The sequence below is a fragment of the Lissotriton helveticus genome, chromosome 8, assembly GCF_964261635.1.
Source record: "Lissotriton helveticus chromosome 8, aLisHel1.1, whole genome shotgun sequence".
NCBI classification, from domain to species: domain Eukaryota; kingdom Metazoa; phylum Chordata; class Amphibia; order Caudata; family Salamandridae; genus Lissotriton; species Lissotriton helveticus.
The window spans coordinates 962,326,860-962,348,258 of NC_136069.1; the positions used below are offsets into that span (position 1 = coordinate 962,326,860).

Genomic DNA, 21,399 nt, shown 5'->3' on the forward strand with positions numbered 1-21,399 from the left:
AGGTTTAAAATCCGTCATGATCCTTGTTTTTTTCTACAGAGAACAAAGATTATGATGCATATTTATCATACACCAAAGTGGACCCTGACCAATGGAATCAAGAAACAGGGGAAGAAGAACGTTTTGCTCTGGAAATATTGCCTGATATTCTTGAAAAGCATTATGGGTATAAGCTGTTCATACCAGACAGAGATTTGATTCCAACTGGAAGTAAGTAACATGTATTTTTTAAGTAGGTAAACTGATGAACCACTGCCCAAAAGATATCATGAATCTGATGGACTGTTTTTCTAACTTGCTGAACATTCCTAGGAGATTTGTAACAGGTCTGTCACAATGAGTGACATCGAGATGGAACCACATCTTAACGAAAATCAATACAATTCTACTGCAAAGATTATAAACATTTACACTTTATCATACGTTAAAGTACTGACTCATCAATTCAGCCAGTAAGTCTATATTCTTTATCCGTCTGTAAGAGCCATTGATGCAGCGTAGACCCAATATTTTGGAAAGGGACGAATGTTCAATTATTTCATTAACTTTGGCCCATGCAAATACACCCAAGTCCCTGTGGCGCTAGTGTCAAGCTTGCAAATTTCTTACCATTTCATATTCAACTGTTGAAATTTAGACAATTCATAATCTACACAATAAACCTTCTCGTTCAAATTTCCATCTTATTTGTGGATGGACCAATCAGTTGAAAAATTGAAGGTAAAAGTCACTCAAATAATAAACAGACAAAAATAACCACAGACTCATTTTTTGCAATTTGTTAAATTTATCTAACAAAAAAGTCATTAGTATTAAAAAAAAATACCTCATGAGATAAAATATACTCTAAACCGTCAGCAATTAATCAGTCTCAAGAATCATAGGTTGCATGGAGGGGATAGATAGAGAAACATCAGACGTGCATAAATCAATTCGCAATATCGAAAAGACAGATGAAGAGACAAAAAAACATGGATTATAACTTCGAGATAACAAAGATACCAACCCAAAGAATAAGAACAAGGAAAACCACCACCCAGGCCTAGGTAGCGGCAGGGGACCCCCAGACAAAGAGTCAGGGATCAAAGACTCTAAGATCAGAATAAGGATAGGACTAGAACAGCTAGGCCTCTCTGCAACCCGAAAATCAACTGTACCCAATTTCTCTCCTCACGCCTAATACAGCAGCCCCATCTGCGCCCTTTCTTCTAAACCCGCCCCTAAATCACCTATTCATTATACCCTTACGATACTGATTCCATCCCATTAGGGTTGCTAAACTCACCCTTTCTAGCTACGGGATTGGTCAAAGCGTGGGGCGGTTGATCACCCTATCATTAAGTCATACTTCTTTGACTAACCCCGTTGTTAGACATTTCGTTCCCATATATTCAGTATACATTACTTTTCTCTCATGAGGTGAAAGTATCAAATTAAGGACACATTTTAATACAATCAACATATTGTGGATTTTCCTACGGAGTCACTAGAGTTGGATGCACGTCAAACGTCATGTCCTTCACTGGGCCATGCTCTTTCAGCTTGTTCAGCATTTTTAGCCACTCAGTTACGTGGTTTATGCGCGCTGCAAGTTTCACTCATCCAGTTCAGCTAACTTTACCCAAAGTGGAGACTCGTCAATTTACTAAAAGAACAGAAAGTAGACATTTATTAATAATGTGGTAATGAAACCTTCACGGTTAACCATCCACCTTCACTCTAGTCCATGTTAACAGTTATCCTAGCATAGCATAAGCATTAATAATAATTAATAATAATAACACACGTCATGCTTTTTACTACATATACATGCAATGTGCCATGCAATATATTCATAAAACGTTCTATCACACCATAATATTACATTTTCGGTTACTTACGTAGTTTTAAGATTAATTTCATGCATATTGCAAAGCAAACTTTTCCTCGTGTGATATGTGTTTGCATGTTAAAATACTTACTACTTTAAATCAGTACATATTACAGGGGTACTCGATACAAGCGGGTTTTGAATCCCCGCTCCATCAATTCCCCCCTCTGATGGCTTTTTAAGCCACCAAAAATACTCACCATACCGAGTGCCATCTTTCAATGTATCTAGAGTTTAGTATCTTTCTCTCCTTTCATGGCACTCTCATTTAGTCTTTTCATTATATCATAATACTCTTCATTTATCTCTTCTAGTTCTATTTTATCTCTTTACTCTTCTCTTTTTATTCTTTTTATCTAATAGTATTTTTCTTCCTTTCATGCACTTACAACATTTATACGCTGTTATTATTACTAAAATTATTATCGCTATTGAAAGTACCGATATTACGATCTTTCCCAAAAGACTGTTCCAAAACGTTGAAAACCAATTTCTCACAGCTGTAATACTCTTACTCAAAACACATAATATATCCCAGGGAAAACAGGATCAGTTCCACCCTTTAATCCCCAACCTCCAGTAATTTGGAAAGTATGCTCACATTCACTAGTGCCAATAAAATAATTGTTGTAGTTAGTCATTGCTCTCAACAAACATAACTTTCCTTTCTGTGACCAGTCCAGGGACATTGCAGCATAAGTTTCACTCTTTACATATTTTTTCTCTCTAAATGCCCAAGGTGGTTCTTGTATTTTTTGCTTAGCAGATTTCTTCTGAAAACTTTCACTTCTGTGTTCTACCATGTCCAAAAACAATATTTCTTCATACTGCAATCCGCAAGTTAAATTATTATTATAAGCATATTCTATATCTAATGGCTAAGTAATATGGAAAAATTCACCCATATAATGTGCATGTTTTCTACTTTCTACTCTGTTTAGTTCTTGTATAATTGGGACTTTAGAAAATACTAAGTCTACATCTGTATATTGATACTTTAACCTACCATCAATGTAAAATAGACTAATAAGTATACAACATGAAACAGCATATGTTAAAAACAGATGATGGTAGGTTATACCTTCAGAGATAGACAAATGTAATGTCATGCAGACATAGCAATCACCCACATTCATGGTGTTAGTATACTCATACAACAGTTTAGTAAACACATTTAAAAAAAAGTCATTAGTTGATTCATCATAATGGAATATACTCCCATCTAACTGCTCTTCATTAGTTTTTGTTACCTGTTTAGCAACATCTGTCATTTTTTTATTAGAGACAACATTAGTGTTATTTCCATCATTATTCACATTAAAAATTGGCATGACAACAATTAATAGGGTCCACAAGAATGATAGTAGAAAAACATTACATAAGCACAATTTGACAAGCTCAATCTCCTGTGTCCTCTGTGTCTTTCTCCAATCTTTCTTGCACTTTTGTTGCCTTATTTGTACTTTTCTCTCTCTTTTTTCCTTTCCTTTGCCTTTTTTAGCCCGTTTTTCCACACCACCGAACTCCAATGGACTGACCATCGATGCGTCCACTTCACCTTCAGAACACCCACCATCCACAGAATCACTGACGACCAGCTCAACTCATCACTCAGCAACTCCACCCCAACTATTGCGGAAAACGACGACGCGAACACCACAGCCGGAACCCTACACAGATGGATCTCCGACAGCGCCAACACCATAGCCCCCTCAAGAAAAACAACAAATCCCACGCCTAGAAAGCTAGATGTTTCACCACTGAACTTCGAGAGTCCAGACGCACTTGCCGCCACCTCGAAAAGGCCTGGAAGAACCCCAAACCCACAGAAGCCCACAACAATTTCACAGCCGCCTCCAAGACCCACCACCAACTCATCAGAAAAACGAGGAAAAAAGCGATTGAAGACAGAATCTCCACTCATGCACACAACAGCAAAGAACTCTTTAACATCATCAAGGAGTGCGCCCAACTCACCAGCGAGTCCACCGACATCCCTTCCTCACAAGACCTCTGCGACAAACTCCTTACCTTTTTCCACCACAAAATCAAGAGCATCTACGACAACTTTGACAAAGACAACCAACACACTGAACCCTCACCAACCACCCCCGAGACCCTGAAGCCAGCGATTGACAACTGGACAGCCCTCACCATCAAAGACACACTGAAGACAATGAAGTCAATCCACACCGGGGCCCCCACTGACCCCTTCACCCACCACATTTTCAACAGAGCCGCCGACACCATCGCACCCATGCTCTGCCACACCATCAACCGCTCCCTGGCAACGCTTCCTTCCCTGACGACTGGAAACACGCTGAGATCAACCCGTACCTGAAGAAACCCTCGGTGGACCCCACCGACCTCAAAAAATACGGACCAATCTCCCTGCTCCCGTTCCCAGTGAAAGTCATCAAGAAAGCCATCAACAGCCAACTCGCCACATTCATCAAAGAGCACAACATCCTCGACTCCTCCCAATCCTGCTTCAGAAAAAACCACAGTACGGAAACCCCCCTCTTTGCCGCAACAGACGATATCCGTACCTTACTGGACAAAGGAGAAACAGCAGCCCTCATCCTCCTTGACCTCTTAGCGGCGTTCGACACAGTCTCTCACCGCACCCTAATACGCAGACTTCATGACACAGGGATCCAAGACAAGGCCCTTGACTGGATCCGCTTCTTCCTCTCCGGCAGCGGGTCAAGATGCTAACCCACGCTCACAAGGCCTTCCATGACACCGGACCAGCATACCTGAACAGTCAACTCAAATTCCACGCACCCCACAGGACCCTACGATCAGCCCAGGTCTCCTACGCCATGGTCCCCCGCACCAGAAAGACTAGATCGGGAGGCCGCTCCTTCTCCTTCCGCGCGTCCATTGCCTGGAACTACCTTCCGCTTCACCTCAGACAGATAACCTCGCTCCACATCTTCGCAAGAAACCTCAAAACCTGGCTCTTTGACAGACCCCTTCTTGATGGACTGGAACCTGCGAAACCCCCCCCACACCCCCAGCGCCTTGAGACCCTTGGGGGCGAGTTGTATCGCTTAGCAAACACCTGATTTGATTTGAAGAGGGAAAACAGAGGACTGCAGCATTTTGTGAGTTCAGCATGAGGTACTGTAGAGTGTAGAGACATCCAATGGCAAATAGTAGGGAGACAGTTGAATAAGCATTCCTGGGGATGAGGAAATTAATTTCGAAAGAGAAAAATATGTGTGTGCTGTTGAAATAGAGATGGTAAGAGAACCCAAATAAAGAAATAACACCAAGAGAAATGGCATTAAAAGAAAAGGTATGGGTCCAGGACTGATTTTCAGGCAACACCAATAGACAATATTTATATAGACCACAGAATTTAAACTTGCAGAGCAAGAGCAATAAGAGGTAGCAGAAGAGCCCGTTGTTATCTGAACTGGTGACACTTAGAATGGGAAGGGAGCTAGCTGGGGTAGGATGAGCAAAGGGACTCAAAGGAGGAAAGAAGTTTGTTTAGTGTCGGCCGAAAATGTATAAAAGCATATTATCTGAGTATGCTTAAATGTATGATATAAATGTTGCACATTCATGTTTTGTTATGAAGGCCACATTTGGAGAAACTGCAATCCACTTCAATTATAGTTTATATTCAGTTAAGGAAACCATGCAAGCTGCATTTCACAATTTACCTAAAAAGGCACATTTATTACAAATATAGTTAATTAAATAATAAAATCTTATATAGTGGTATTTGAAACAGGTTGGGACGTTTTTGTTGAAATTGCACCTTGCATTCTAATCGGGTCACTCAAAGACTCCAGCAACATAGCATTGGTCACTTTTGGATAGGGGAACCAATCATGATTGTAGGGGCGGAGCCTCTAAGAGCTTGCAGCTTTGAAATGCCGGCATCGGCGTGGATGCTCAACGTATAGGAATTGCTTTATGTGCACAAACCTGCTTGCTATTACTATTCTATATGTGTGAATCTGAATGATTTTTTATAAACTGTTGCTATATGAGTTTGCAGCCTTTAAATGCCTGCAGCGGAGCAGATGTGCAGCAAACACATGGCACACCAACGGCATCCTGTATGCACCTGTCTGTGGCTGGCAGGGTAGGAGCTAGTCATTATGCCCAAATCTTGACTTACTCCTCCCAACAATTTAACCAATGTTATTCAACTGAACAAGAATTAGATCCCATGACCCTGTCTCGTCTATCTAATCTATGTATGTTAAAAAAGCAATAAAAACACCACAGAATTTAGTATGTGCACCAATCCTCTGTCCACAGTTCTCAGGAGAATTACCAGCTCATTTAATCAGCTTACTTGCACTTATCCGAATACTCAGTCAATGGTTAATTAGAAATATTCCAGCTGCTACACTCCGAAAAGCCTGGCAGCTTATTGCTAACCAAAACTTGGCTCTTTCCCAAATCATCCCCCACCATTCTAGCTGCACTCGCAGATAACTACTATCACCTCCAGGCCTACCGGTTCCCGGGTAAAATGGGTGGAGAAGTAGCAGCAATACTCCACAATAATCAGAAGGTTACTAATCTGACTGCTGGGATATAGCAGCAGTAGACAGTTTGTTAATTAAACTCAACTCTATATCCACCTAACTAACTTGTGCGCTGGCATGTAGTCCCCTGGGTCACATGCCTCAATTTACTCATTTGTTAGCAGAACATAACTCTCACTAGGTAATCAACCATGCTAAAATCCTGGTAATTGGGGACTTCAATTACTGGGCTAATGAGGAGATAGGTGGGCAAGGATGCTTGGAATTTACTGAAGTGCTAAGTAGCCTACATTTTGAACATCATGTGATGTCTCCGACTCATAAAAAAGGGCACACTCTAGACCAGGTGTTGGACTCTCAGCCTCTCTATATCCAATTAGACAGTCACACCCTGCATCTGGTCTGATTATTTTCTAATTAAATTCATTCTAACTGGCCTGGCCATTCATAAACCCCAGGCAAGGTCTGGGATATTAGCTAGTAATTGGACACATGTCAACACAAATGCCTTTCGTAACTCACTGACCTTGACTTTGCCTACAAAACAGAATAATATTGATCACCTAGAGGAAAGTATCACAGCTTGGCTAGTAGTTGTCAGCAACTTACCTGCCCCTGTATGTAAAGTCATGATGCCCAGAAATGGTTGTCCAACGATCTCAAACTGATCAAATTAGCCCTTCACCAGACTAAATGTAACTGGTGAAGTAATTACTCACCCAGAAAGAGGAAGATCTATCAGGCTCAGCTCAAACAATATAAAAACACTAATTTACAAGTGAAAATTGTCTTTCTCTGGAAAAATTATTAACTCCACTAACAAACCTAAGGACATATTTGTTAACATGTCTGAACTATCTATCCCCGATGGAGTGACTGTAAACAAATCTCATACTCAATTCTTTTGTGAAGTATTCAACTCATTTTTGTTGAAAAAATTCAAGGAATCAACAACATCATTCCTTTAAGTTCCCATCCTGGAAGCTTACCAACAGTCACAACGAAACCTAAATCCTCAGTAGAACTGCCCATAATCAGTAATGCACATTCAATTGACCTCTTAGTTAAAGTAAAATCTGGCTCTTCCTCCTATATCTGTCCTCCTCAAGTGCCAAAAGAAGTGTTCGCTCTCTTGCCTGATCCTGCTTTATCCCTATTAAATGACTCCCTAACTCAAGTCATAGTTCACAGTTCCTTTACAGAAGCAATAGTGGTTCCACTATTAAAAAGAACATGGTGCAGGCCGAGGTTCTGGAAACACATGTCGCCAAATGTATTTGCACCTTCTTGAAGGAAAGCCATTTTTTTGATTCCCATCAAGCTGGCTTCTTCCAGCCCAGTCAACCTAAGCAGTGATCTTATCTGTGTTAGATGATATGAGGGAAGATGTTGATAAAGGTACCACATATGTACTGGTTCTTCTTGACCTAACTGCAGCATTCGACACGCTCGACCATGAGCTTATGGTAGACTTTGTCAGAGCTGCCGGTATACTGGGTATGACATATAACTGGTTTGTCTCCTTCTTAAAAGACCCTTCCCAGTCAGCCCGTCTGCTTCCTTTGGCTCTCCTAAGGTCCAACTCACCTGTGGGGTGCTTCAGGGATCACCCTTGTTCCCTCACCACTTTAATCTATATATACATCCTCTAGTGAACACTCGGAGGAAAATGAAGGTGAGATTTTTCAGTATGCAGATGATATGCAACTTTTTTTTCTGTTGACAGTCGATCAGACTCCAGGATGTTCTTCCAAAATACAATGCTATTCATCCATGACTGGATTAATAGAAATCAAATTAAACTAAACACCGATAAGACTGAGATTGTTGTTGCCGGAGGCACACAAAACATATGTAATTCTAATTTCTAGCCAACTGAATTGGGTTCCCCCTTCAAACAGAGTACTCAGCTAAAAGTCTTGGAGTCCTTGTTGACAATCACTTTTCTATGAAGCCTAAATAAGTGCCGGTAATGTCATCCTGTTTTCTTCAGCTCAGGATGATTAGGAAAATTGGTAGATTCATCTCCCTTGAGAACCTTATTCAGGTTATCCCCACTTTTGTCCTCCCATGATTTTGCAAACTCACTCTACTTTGGTCTCCCCGACTACCTGACTAAGAAACTGCAACTGATACTGTTGTCTAGGAATCTAGGACCCTAGTGTAATTTTCCCGATTCATGCCCATATATAGGTATAAATTACCCGATCCTTATATAGGCATAGAAATCATTACCATATTTAGACTGAGTCTATGCAGCCCAAATACGGCATGGCTACTTCCACTAAGTTCCAAGAATCAACAACGATTTCTTAGAAAAACCCGCCTTCAGCAGCTAGGAAGTTCCCCTTGCCTGAATACTAATTTATCTAGGAAATCATGGAGTTTTCAAAGAACTGAGTCTTTGAGTGATGTTATTATGTCCGATCATACGTCAAACTTGGCACCTTCAAGGTATAAATATGCCTAAGTTTGCCCAGACAAACACACAGTGGTTTGGAGTAGATCGACTAACTACTTGCCCGACGCCCTGCAGCAGCAAGTGCCGAAGGAAGCCGTCCCTCCAGCTGACGCTCTGAGAGACGCTGTCTTTTCTCTGGTCGAGAAATCCAGCTCCAGTGTTTCCAGGCTACCCTTGCGGGTTGCTGGGAAATCGAGTCCTGAGAGAGAGATACAAGACCTCCTTCATTCTAAAACCAAGGTACGGAGCTGATTAGACCCTTAAGAGAATTCTTGGAATAGATTATTGGCAAAGAATACTACACTTAAGCTACACCTCACTTACTTCTTCCCTTGTACTAGACTTAGGTTAGGTACACCGGGGTAGGTGTATTTTAGAAGCACCAGTTGAGTACTTTTAGTCATTATTTTATCACAGTATGTATTTTAGGTATTTTATGGCTTAGAAATCATATCATGCTTTTACAGTACCACTTTATAATACTTACCATATTATATGCCTTGTACTTTATAACCAGTATTACAATTGTAGTAGTACATTTCTTATGCTTGAGAAAGAAGACTGTTCAATAAATACTTTTTATTGAAAACGCCTGTCTCTTTATTTTCTCAGCACCTCTGGTGAAACGAAGCATACACGATTGACTGAGTAAAATATCTATCTATTGTTTCCGCGACTCTAGATATTGATTCCTTATTCTTGGGAAACAAAGTTGTCATGTTTATGCGGTTGTCAGAAACTAATCCCTTCTTGTGAATTCGAGAAAGTTTCTAGTGACCTCTGAGCTAGCTGGCACTCACAATTAAGTCTAATAGATTCGGTAGAGACCTTGTTGACCTCAGTCCTACGTCTAAACTGCAGCACTTATTATTCCAATGCGCAGAGCCTATTGGGAATATAGGAACTACACTACATGGCGCCCAACGTTTGGTAAGGCGATAATTTAACGCTAGATACTAGAGTAACTCAGTCGTGCTTTTCACACAGACCCCTTTTTCCCGTAAATACTCCAATAGACATCTGGAGTGGGTGAAAGGATAATATCCGCCAAAACTGAGTAGGACAAAAAATTCTATGTATTAGTTTTTGGTTTGTTCAACGTTGAAGGATACAGTGTTCCAAAATATTGTGCACCTAATCTTTGTTTCCTTGAAACTTGTTCTGCAAACTCTTCAGTCCACAATATAATGAATAGTGACGACGAATTGGCTGCAGCTGCAGCACAAGCAGTTTTAGATGACAGATATCTCTTACAGAATGACCCGGATGCTATAATCATCCCGGTAAATGTAAGAAAAACTATAACTTACAGACTCATAAAAAATGGAGTATCATCAAGAGGTGGTAAAGTAATATTTGCTATAGGGGCACATGAATATTGGCAGACAGAAGTGTTCTATTCATGGATTTACTTTCCTCCAGCAGATGGAGGGACACACAAGTTTTACTACTACAAAGTAGAGGAACCTCCAACGGAATACATTCCTTACGAGGACGTTGAAATTCCATTAACTTACCAGGAGCATCAGCTCTGGTTTAAAGGCGCCCTACAACATCAAAATCACATAACCAGGCTCGGTCCACTAGGTAGACCACGAGCGACATGGCCGGTACTAGCCAGCTATACACCAAAACCTGACATCGAAAACATGACAGGTCCAGAACTGTTAGTACAGCTAAAATAGTTAATAAAAATACATAGACAATTGGTTCAATATGTCATGCGGACTTTAACAATCCAACCTACTGTGAGGATTCCTCAGCACACCCCTCACTAGGGGAACACAAACAAAATTACACCACAGACTATACAGTCGGTCATTGGTAAATTGCCCGCTAAGAGGGAACAAATTCCGTTGTGGTTAGCTAAAAAAATTACTCATGTTGAGGCAGTATTCCCTGATAGTACACCTCATGAGAAACACAGAATTCTGACAATCTGTTTACTAAAGGGGATAGCACCACATGTGGAGGACTGTGACACTTGGGGTACACTCTTTGCTTCAATCTACACAAATATACATGGTGTTCCGTCCATGGCGGTAATACCAGATGTTCTGAGACAGATTCAAAATGAATACGGACCAGAACCTGCCTTAAATCTTGGTATGAAATTACTAAAAGATTTGAAACAGGTCTCGGCTACATCCAACATCAAAGGTGAAGCAGCATCCGTGGCAATCCGCCAAAAGCTAAAAGAAACAGATATAACAGACCAACCTTATGAGCTTGCAAGAATTATTGAAAAATCCTATGAAGAACTAGGTAGAGATAGTTTGGGTGGGAAACCATTAAAACCACAACTAACAGAAACTCCTGAAAATATTTTTATTAAAAATAATCTCACTACCCCTAAAAAGAAGTGGGAAAATACTAAACAGACACTTCCTAAAGAGAAGCGTTCTCAGTCCAGTGGAAGATCTCCCCAATGGGGAGGTAGGTCTCCACAATGGTAGCCCTCTGAAAAGAGATATAACCTCAGACATAGGGATAACTTAAGAAAACCAGAGAGATATCAAGATACTGATACACGTTCCTCTCGTACCTTTCAGACTTCCTCGCAGAAATCTGGGAGGAGAGGACAATCAGAACAAAAAGAAGAACGTGTGAAGTCAAAAGACGAACAGCACGTTCCTAAAAATAAGAAAACTTAATTCACCAAGAAGAAGTTAGCAAGCGTAAAGATCAGACATGCCAAGGAGCTTGAGGACACACATTGTCTGGGAGTCGGCCCAGACAATGCAGGACAGTGCAGCAGAAGTAACCATAGCTCGCAAGATCCTGAAGGATCATCTGGAGACAGTGGACTTAAATGAATGCATTCAAGTTGAAACTGCCGACACCAGGGTTAGTGTACCCCACAAGTTATATGAAATAACACTCCGAATGGAGGGGGACATACCTAGAAAAATAAAAGCACTCTTTTGGGAGAAGCTATCTAAGGGTTATGAATTCTTATAGCTGAACAAGACTTACCACCTGAATTTGTCAAGGAGTGCCCACATGGCGAAGAGATAATTATGCCAGCTTTCTCAAATCATATTCCTATTCATAAAAAATACACCTATGCCAGAAAATGGGCAGTGGCCCAGGCTCCAGCATTATATAAAAATCATGTGGGATGGAATGAGGACTCACCTCACCATAAATTCCAGTTAAAAAATCAACCTACTGCACAAAGGCAGTATCCAGTTAAGCAAGAAGCTAAAAAACAAGTCAGGGAGATTTTAAATCAACTTGAATACCAAGGGGTGATTGAAACATACACCTCGTCAATGAACAATTCTTTGTTTCCTGTCTCCAAACTAGACAATTCATATTGTCTAGTTTTGGATGACAGACACCTAAACTACTGTTGCAAAACATTTGCAGTACAAAATTCACACAGTGCAGCATTGATGAATAACATCGTGCATAAAAAATATAAAACCACATTAGATATTTCGAATGGGTTTTTCTGTCAAAACATTGCACCTGAAAGCAGGCACTTGACCGCTTTTTCAATCTTGGGGACATAGCGACAATTTTGCCGTCTCCCCCAGGGATTTAAGAATAGTCCAGGGTTAATTCAGCAAGAGTAACAGAGTTACTACAAATGTCGATGACATCTATCTTACAGACGATGATTTGGACGAGCACTTAAAAAGAGTGAACACCATAATACTTGGGTTCGCTTCTGAAGGGTACAAATTCAATTTTAAGAAATCACCAATTGCCCATCTCAATGTCCTATTCTTAGGATACGAATTATCAAGTGAAGGCAAAAGCCTGGCAGCCAACTACCTAGAGAAATGTGCGCTGCTCCAACCTCCAAAGACTGAAGAACTTACAGTCAATTCTAGGTTTCCTGAATTTCGGAAGAACTTATGTTCTGAATTACGCAGAAAGGGTTAAACCTCTCTACAAACTAATCAAACCTGATTTCAAACCAACAAATTGGACTCAAAACCATATAGAAATTTTGCGCTCAGTACAAACAGACATGTTAGCAAAAGCACAGTTAGAAACACGTGCTAATGCGCCCAATCTTGTGCTCTGTATCATCCCAGGGAGATGCGGATTCACATTCCTGACCTTTAATGAAGGTGAAAAGTTACCAATAGCATACAAATCACACTTGTACACACAAGCGGAAATAAAATTCACTTCTACAGAAAAATTTCTGACAGCGGTTCAAACTGCAGTAGCAAAAGAGAGAGCTCTCGCACAGGGTAAACGCATAATGATCGTTACACCTGTACCTGCCTTAGAGGCAGTGACGAAAGCAAGCATTCCCAATGCTAAGGATTTACATCCGAGATGGATACAATGGGTTAATTCTCTTGCTGCAACAGACGTTGAATACGTCTTTGACCCCTACTTGAAGACAAAAGAATTCCTACAATATGAATACAAATGTCCTCTGCCAACTGAAATTCTGCCTCTAGAACATTACGGATGTATAATCTATACAGACAGATCAGCACAGCCTGCAATTGGTGGTAAACAAGCCTATAGTGCTGCGTGCACGATTGATAAAGGTCACTGGCGCGAAGGCAAATTTTGACCTATGGTCACTAAAACTGAATCAATCGGAGACTGTACAGCTTAGCGAGCTGAACTACAGGCTTTCAAGATGGCGCTTGAAAATACCTATCGCGAATTCCCCACACTCATAGTGTGCAATTCATATTTCTGCGTTGAATCTTACAACTAGCACTTGTAGAACTGGGTTCGAAACGGTTTCAAAAATGCCAAAGGTGGCACAATCAAGCCTAAAATGCTTTGGGAACAAGTAGTTCTATTACAGAAAGAACTACAAAAGTCTCATGTGATTCATACACCGAGTCATTAGCGTGATGGCGTTCACGTTGCAGGGAATTCATTGGCTGATGAAGCCGCGAAGGCAGCTGTGCAAACGGCTTCTGTAGCTACAATCGCTCACTCAAAAAAAGTAAAACGTTGCTAGCAACAAAAACCTCAATGAAAGTCAACTATGCAGAATTACCTCTAAACTATTCACTCACATATACATACATGATTGATGCAAACTTCGTTCCTTGTGCTCGAATCCCTGGAGTGGGGGACAGAGTAATTCCAAACAGGAACCGGATAGGTGCTTTGGTTCACGAAGCACATATGGGAGAGGGTCTGACACATCAAGGGATCTAAAAATCTCTAATAGAGTTAGAAGAGATGTACTGGTGGCAGGGAATGAGCGTAGATGTTTACAAATTTGGTATTAACTGTGATACCTGTTACAGAGATCATAGCTTCAAAAACCACCAGGTACCTGACTATAGTGTAGCCAGCCCAGTTCAGACACCATTTTTAGACAGAATTAGACTATCTACACGCAGACGTCACCATGGACGGATGCGGTCCCACAACTACTAGGACAAGATTTATTTGGATGCGGCCCCAGTGCTCGGCTGATGCCAGAACTGTTATGAAGGATTTGCGAGTCGTTATCGGCACATACGCAATCGGCACGCTACATTCTGACCAGGATCCTGCGTTTAGCTCTCGAGCTTACAAGGAGGCCATGGCTAGCTTGGGCGTTGCATTGCGGTATTCTAGTCTCTTTCATCCTGAGGGTAATGCGGTCGTGGAAAGAAAAAAACGTGACATAAAGCAATCCGTAACAGCTAAGGTATTAGGTTCGGGTGATGGGTGGGTCAAACATATAATAAGTATCCAACGTAGTCTTAACAATCTGCCAAGAAATTCTCTGGGGGGAATCACTCCATATGAATTACTATTTGGTACTAGAATGATAATTGAAGACCTCAATTGTCAAACTTCAGTGGTGGAACAAAAACCCCTTGATGTCAAAGATCGTTTGGCTGTTTTACAGGACTTAAATGAAACAAGAAGAAGTCTGAGTAACACAATACAGAAGCAAACGACCACTGAAGAAAAACCATCTGTCCCAGCAAGACCTGTCTGGATTCCAAAGATTGGGGATCTAGTCAGGGAAAAGAAGGAATTTGGGCCTTCTTACAGAAAAGCAGTACCTGTCTTAGCTATCAACGGAACAAGATCAGTGTTACTACCGCCCCTTGCTGGTAAAAGGGAGAACAGAGTTGTGTCCATCAACCTGGTCAAACCACATCATGTGGCCAATAATAAGTAGTAGGCCCAGTGGACTCCCAAGAAGTAGCATACGACCAAATCTTGCTATAATCCAAGAGGTTCAAACTGAAAGACTTATCACCTTTGATAAACCTGCAGTAAGAAAAGAAGGACTATGCAACAAAGCCATGGAATCTGTTCCTCTTGAGACCCAAGTAACAGTTCGTCAAGAAACACCTGTCTACAATGATATAGCCTCTGACTTTACAAATATGACAAAGGAAGAAGCAGCTCCAACGTTTCCGAACAATCCTGATGCTATTCCAACAATTGACAGAACTGCTTCTGGCTATTTCATCAACTTTGATATCTTCTCTGAGGATCCCAGTGAACCTGAAGCAACGCCAGCAAATAAAACTTTCATAGAAAGAATAACAGAACTCTTTCATCAACTTGAGAAAACATATCTGGTTTCACCATGGGTTGACTTTTGGATTGTGCTAAGTGTACTTTTTCTCCTGTTTTGGCTCATACTTGTGTTAAGTTTGGGAAGGATGATCAATGGAAAATTCAGTACAATGAACACAGCAAGTAAGAAAATCAACTTGGTCCTGAAACCTCACAAATCATCTCATCGTGAAAAAAGAGACCTGTCATCAGTAAACATCACAGCTGTTCCTATACCTGGTGTTATAGCATGGGACAGAACTGATTATGACATTTATGTCCCAGTGGAGCTGCTGAAGATTCCACACCAGTTCAAGGTTTCTTTAAGTGACTTTGTCGCACCCAGCACATTTTCTGATGATTGGGACTTTGAAACTGTTAACAATATGATGACAGATTTAGAAATGTCAGCTAAATTTACAGAACATTAATACCTAGAAGGTTCATCAGATTGTGAACAAATGTATTGTTTTAATCATTATGGTCACCAATATTTGCATAAATCTGCAAGCCATTGAAATGTTTTTACTTACAATCAATGGGAACATTGTCCAACGACGCCAAAGGGCAGTTCAAAAACATTTTATGAAACATTTCCGTACTTCTCAGGGTTTAATGTTACAAATCCAGAAACGTTTTATTTTTAAAATGAGAATAAGACAGGAATGAAAGCAATGCTGACCAATACTAAACAAATTTATTCTGCAAACTTTTATGCTCAGCTGTCTACATTAGGTTTTGACTTTTGGAAAGACAACATTCAGACAAAAACTGTCTAGGGCACAAAAGATTGGCAGGTGCAAGGTTTAGAAGCCTTGTTCAGAGCCTACATTATACCAGAACAAATAATGTTTTTAAATGACACTGTACAACAAACTTCTTGCCTTGGCCTGGCTAAGATAAAAGATTTAAACAAACTGTCCATACCAAAGCCCTCACCTGACAGCAATAACTCTGCGGATGAGGAGGTAGACGTAAAACAGATTTCAATTCAAAGCAGAACTAATCCTGATTGGACAAAATGGTTAATCTGGCCCACAGACATGAATAACTGTCAAGATAGATTCCTGAACAAAACACAAGGGTTCACAGTGAATAGGCCAGATCCAAGATACTCCCAGAGACAACATCCAGGGATAGTAACTACTTACAGTGTAGGAAAGCTATGCTTTGAGTGGCTACATAAATCTACACTTCCAGAAATCAAACAACACTTATCTTTACTTAAAGAAGGCAATGATTTGCAAGATTCCTTAATGAGGCCTCGCAAACCACGTCAAAAATGTTTCATATACGCCGGTATAAATGCTGCTTACAACGAAGCATGGAAAATAACGCAAATGGAAACTGCAGAAATAATACAAGAAATTGATCTTATTAATTTACGGAAAAGCCTCTCTGTAGTGGACAATGGGTTAACGACTCTGTCCTCCAGAATTTATTCTTTGGACAGCATTGTATCATCTGCAATTGACATAACAGAGCAAGACTTGCTAATGTTACAACATGGCCAGTTTCAATTACGTTCTATCATGCTGCTAGGCTGGATGTTACAAAATCTCCATTCAGGCTACGTGCCATGGCGTTTAATCAATACCACGTCATTATTTAATGTGTTTAACCTTACAGATAAACAAATCTCTTTGGCACAAAGAGGAGCAGACTATTCGGTACTGAGCATTGAGAAACTGGAAAGATTACCATTGACAGTTTCTGAGAAGCCTGTCATTGAATGGATAATACATGGCACCATCACGATACCAGTTACTATTTTCCAATTTCAGTTTTCTCTACAGCATATACCAGCGAGCCTGTATGAAAGGTTGCGTAAAGAATACATTAAGTCGACCTGGAATTTACCCTACACACACAAATTTTGGAATGGAGGAAAGGAGGTATTCCTTAGTGGTAAAAATTGTAATAACTCACTAAGTGGTACACTTTTGTGCCAAGGAGCCTGCAAAGGTTCTGCAAATAACCTCTCATGCCACCTGCACGGTTTACCCTCTACAGTGATAAAACCAATTTTCAGGCATCTATCCAATGGCAGCTACGTTATGCTCAATGAACACAGCTGTTGTGGCATGTTGCCAGGAAGAGCGTATCTAGTTAGTGTGTCATCCAGGGTCACTTGTTGTATGCAAATATTGTATCCAAAAAGCAAGACAGAAAGGGAGATGGCGTTATGGCCTGGTTTCACTGAATATCTCTTCTATACGAATTGATACTTTAAGCAGAATGAAAGTCATTCTTTTACAAAAAACTGTGCCACTGACCTCGTCTAGAGAAACGTATGATCTGCAAGTTACAAGGACTTCCGCAGATATACATGCATTATTATTAACAAACTGCCCAGTACATTTCACAGAAATGTTAAGTCAAATCTTAAATATGTCTGATACAAGTGGCATCGCACATGTATTTTTGTTAGCACCATTTGAAGCAGTCCTCTGCATTTTTCCAAATTTCGTACACTCTGTGTTCGGCGGCCTGCCTCTCATCTTGGGACTCGTAGCAGGAATTCTATTTCTATTCCTTCTGCTCCGATATGGCAAGTCCAGTCACCAGTGATACCCAGACTACCATGGAACAAGCCCTCCTTGCCATGAGGTATTGTGAGAGAATTACACAAAATCTTGGCTTGGCTCGTTTAAGGGTTCTGAATACAACTTGGTTCCTTTCATTCAGACCAATCTGGCAAGATTGCATCTTACCTGATCTACGATGCCTGCTTTGCGGAGAGGAATGCGTGTTGGACATTTGTCTTACACTACCATCAGTCTTGCCATCGGATGTTAACGCTTTGCTAGGTCCGGTAACGACTCCTGCATCGTGTTGCCCCCAACGGCTGCCCATTCTGATGACGGCATTCATTGAGGTCTCCCCGGCAAGTCTAAACTGAGGGTGAGATACGAGACACTACAGGCACACAGGTACCACCTACTGCGGACATTGCTAATGCATCAAACGCTGACGGCGATGATCCTCATCTATGCACATTCGACCTGCTAACTGAAGTGGTTCCACTTTCGCCTACTATGGTAGACAGTTTCTTTGCCAGCCTAGACAATCTGATGTTTTCTCCTGACACCGAGAATAACTTTTGATTAATTCACACAGCGTTCCCTCAACTCTGTAATTCGGCCTTCAATTTTTCAAAACAAACCGTCTAACAAATTTGAACTTTTTCCAAAATAGAACTTGTTGGCTTAAAGTAGAACTATTCTTAGAGAACAAGATTTCTTTTGAAAAATTTCCTAATGACAATATTTGGCCTTGTCCTAAAAAACGAAACAGTTTAAATATTATGTTATGGATGGTCTCGACTTTTTTTCTGTACCTTAAAGAGACATTTCATGAATGTAATTTCGTTTTTCATAAATTTTAGAATGTATGCTCTCATACTATGCTTCATATTGGTTGAGACCTATTTTTTCATATAGTTTATACTCATTTCATGTGAACAAACCTTTCAAATGTAATTTGTATTTTGGGTGGGATTGTAAACACTTGCCTTAGATATGTTCAGTGCTTATACATTTAGTTTTATTGAACTTAATATCGTGGAGTGGGTGTTGTGTAGGAATCTAGGACCCTAGTGTAATTTTCCCGATTCATGCCCATTATAGGTATAAATTACCCGATCCTTATATAGGCATTGAAATCATTACCATATTTAGACTGAGCATATGCGGCCCAAATACGGCATGGCTACTTCCACTAAGTTCTAAGAATCAACAACGATTTCTTAGAAAAACCCGACTTTAGCAGCTAGGGACTTTCCCTCGCCTGAATACTAATTTATCTAGGAGATGATGGAGTTTTCAAATAACTGAGTCTTTGAGTGACAATATAATGTCCAATCATACATCAAACTTGGCACCTTCAAGGTATAAATATGCCTACATTTGCCCAGAGAAACACACAGTGGTTTGGAGCAGATCGACTAACTACTTGCCCGACGCCCTGCAGCAGCAAGTGTCAAAGGAAGCCGATCCTCCAGCTGAGGCACTGAGAGACGCTGTCTTTTCTCTTGCCGAGAAATCCAGCTCCAGTGTTTCCAGGCTACCCTTGCGGGTTGCTGGGAAATCGAGTCCTGAGAGAGAGATACAAGACCTCCTTCATTCTAAAACCAAGGTACGGAGCTGATTAGACCCTTAAGAGAATTCTTGTAATAGATTCTTGGCAAAGAATACTAAGCTTAAGCTACACCTCACTTACTTCTTCCCTTGTACTAGACTTAGGTTAGGTACAACGGGGTAGGCGTATTTTAGAACCACCAGTTGAGTACTTTTAGACATTATTTGATCACTGTATGTATTTTATGTATTTTAGGTATTTTATGGCTTAGAAACCATATCATGCTTTTACAGTACTACTTTATAATACTACAGTATTATATGCCTTTTACTTTATAACCAGTATTACAATTGTAGCAGTACATTTCTTATGCTTGAGAAAGAAGTCTGTTCAATAAATACTTTTTATTGAAAACGCCCGTCTCTCTATTTTCTAAGCACCTCTGGTGAAACGAAGCATACACGATTTACTGAGAAAAATAGCTAACTATTGTTTCCGCGACTCTATAGATTGATTTCTTATTCTTGGGAAACAAAGTTGTCATGTTTATGCGGTTGTCAGAAACTAATCCCTTCTTGTGAATTCGTGAAAGTTTCTAGTGACCTCTGAGCTAGCTGGCACTTAAGTCTAATAGATTCGGTAGAGACCTAGTCTTTGGAAGTGGTCAAAGAATTCTTGTTCTCTAAGAATAGTTCTACTTTAAGCAGATTGGAAAAAAGTGTAATTGTAGAAAAAATAGAGTTCTAAAGTTAGAAGCTTTGTTTTCAAAAGTGAAGGTCGAATTCAGAGTTCATGCCGAATCAAAAGTCAGTGTCATTCTTAGGAGAAAACATCAAACCTTCTAAGCTGGAAAATAATTTGTCTACTACTCTAGGTGAAAGGTGAACTACCTCGTTAAGCAGATCAATCGTACACAGATGAGAAGCATCGCCATCAGCGTCAGTCGCATTAGCAATGTTCGAAGTAGATGGTACCTGTGTGCCTGTTGTTCCACGTATCTCACCGTAAAGCAGTTTGCGTCTGTGAGACCAAAATGACTGCCGTCATCAGGATTGGTAGCAGCTGGGGACAACACAGTGCTTGAGCCGTTTCTGGTCCACGCAAAGTATCAACTTCCGTTGGCATGACTGATGGGAGTGTCAGACAGATGTCTAGCACGCATTCTTCTCCAAATAGCAGGCATCGTAGAACAGGTAAGATGCAATCTTGCCAGATTTATCTGAATGATAGAAACCATGTGGTATTCAGATCTCTTAAACGAGACAAGCCCAAAATTTGAATTATGCGCTCACGACACCTCATCGCCAGAAGAGTGTTCTCCACAGTGATCTGGGCGTCATTGGTGGATTGGCTTGCCATATCGGAGCAGAAGGAGCAAACATAGTATCCCTGCTGCGAGTCACAAAACGAGAGGCATTCCGCCAAACACCGAGCGCATGAAGTTTGGAAATATGCCAAGGACTGCTTCAAAAGGTGCTAACAGTCTCAAAAGAACTGTCTTAAATACATGTACAATACCACTCGTATCAGACATGTTTAAGATACAACCTAACATTTCTACAACATGTAAAGGGCAGTTTGTGGATAAAAGGGCATGTATCTCTGCAAAGGACCTTGCAACTTGCAGATCATACATCTCTTTGGATGAGCTCAGTGGCACAGTTTTTTGTAAAAGAATGGCTTTCATTCTGCTTAAAGTATGAATTCGTATAGAATTGATGTTCAGTTAAGGCCATAACGGCAATTCCCCGTCTGTGTTTGCTTTAGGAATCAATACTTACATACAACAAGTGACCCTGGCTGACACAGTTACGAGATAGGCTATTCCTGGCAACATTCCACAACAGCTGTGATCATTCATCATAATGTAGCTTCCATTAGAAAGCTGCCTAAAAATTGGATCTATCACTGCAGCTGGAGAACCTTGCAGGTGGCAGGATAAGTTGGTAGAAGAACCATCACAGACTCCG

The 21,399-nt window shown here is 40.6% G+C and overlaps 1 protein-coding gene across 1 annotated transcript in view; it reads left to right on the forward strand.

Moving 5' to 3' along the window:
• IL1RAPL1 (interleukin 1 receptor accessory protein like 1) overlaps window positions 1-21,399 on the forward strand; it is a 2,344,491-nt gene that overhangs the window by 2,286,845 nt on the left and 36,247 nt on the right. Inside the window, exon 12 of the mRNA XM_078656096.1 lies at window positions 40-210. Within this exon, the coding sequence (XP_078512222.1) occupies window positions 40-210 (171 nt within the window). The remainder of the gene's footprint in view (window positions 1-39; window positions 211-21,399) is intronic.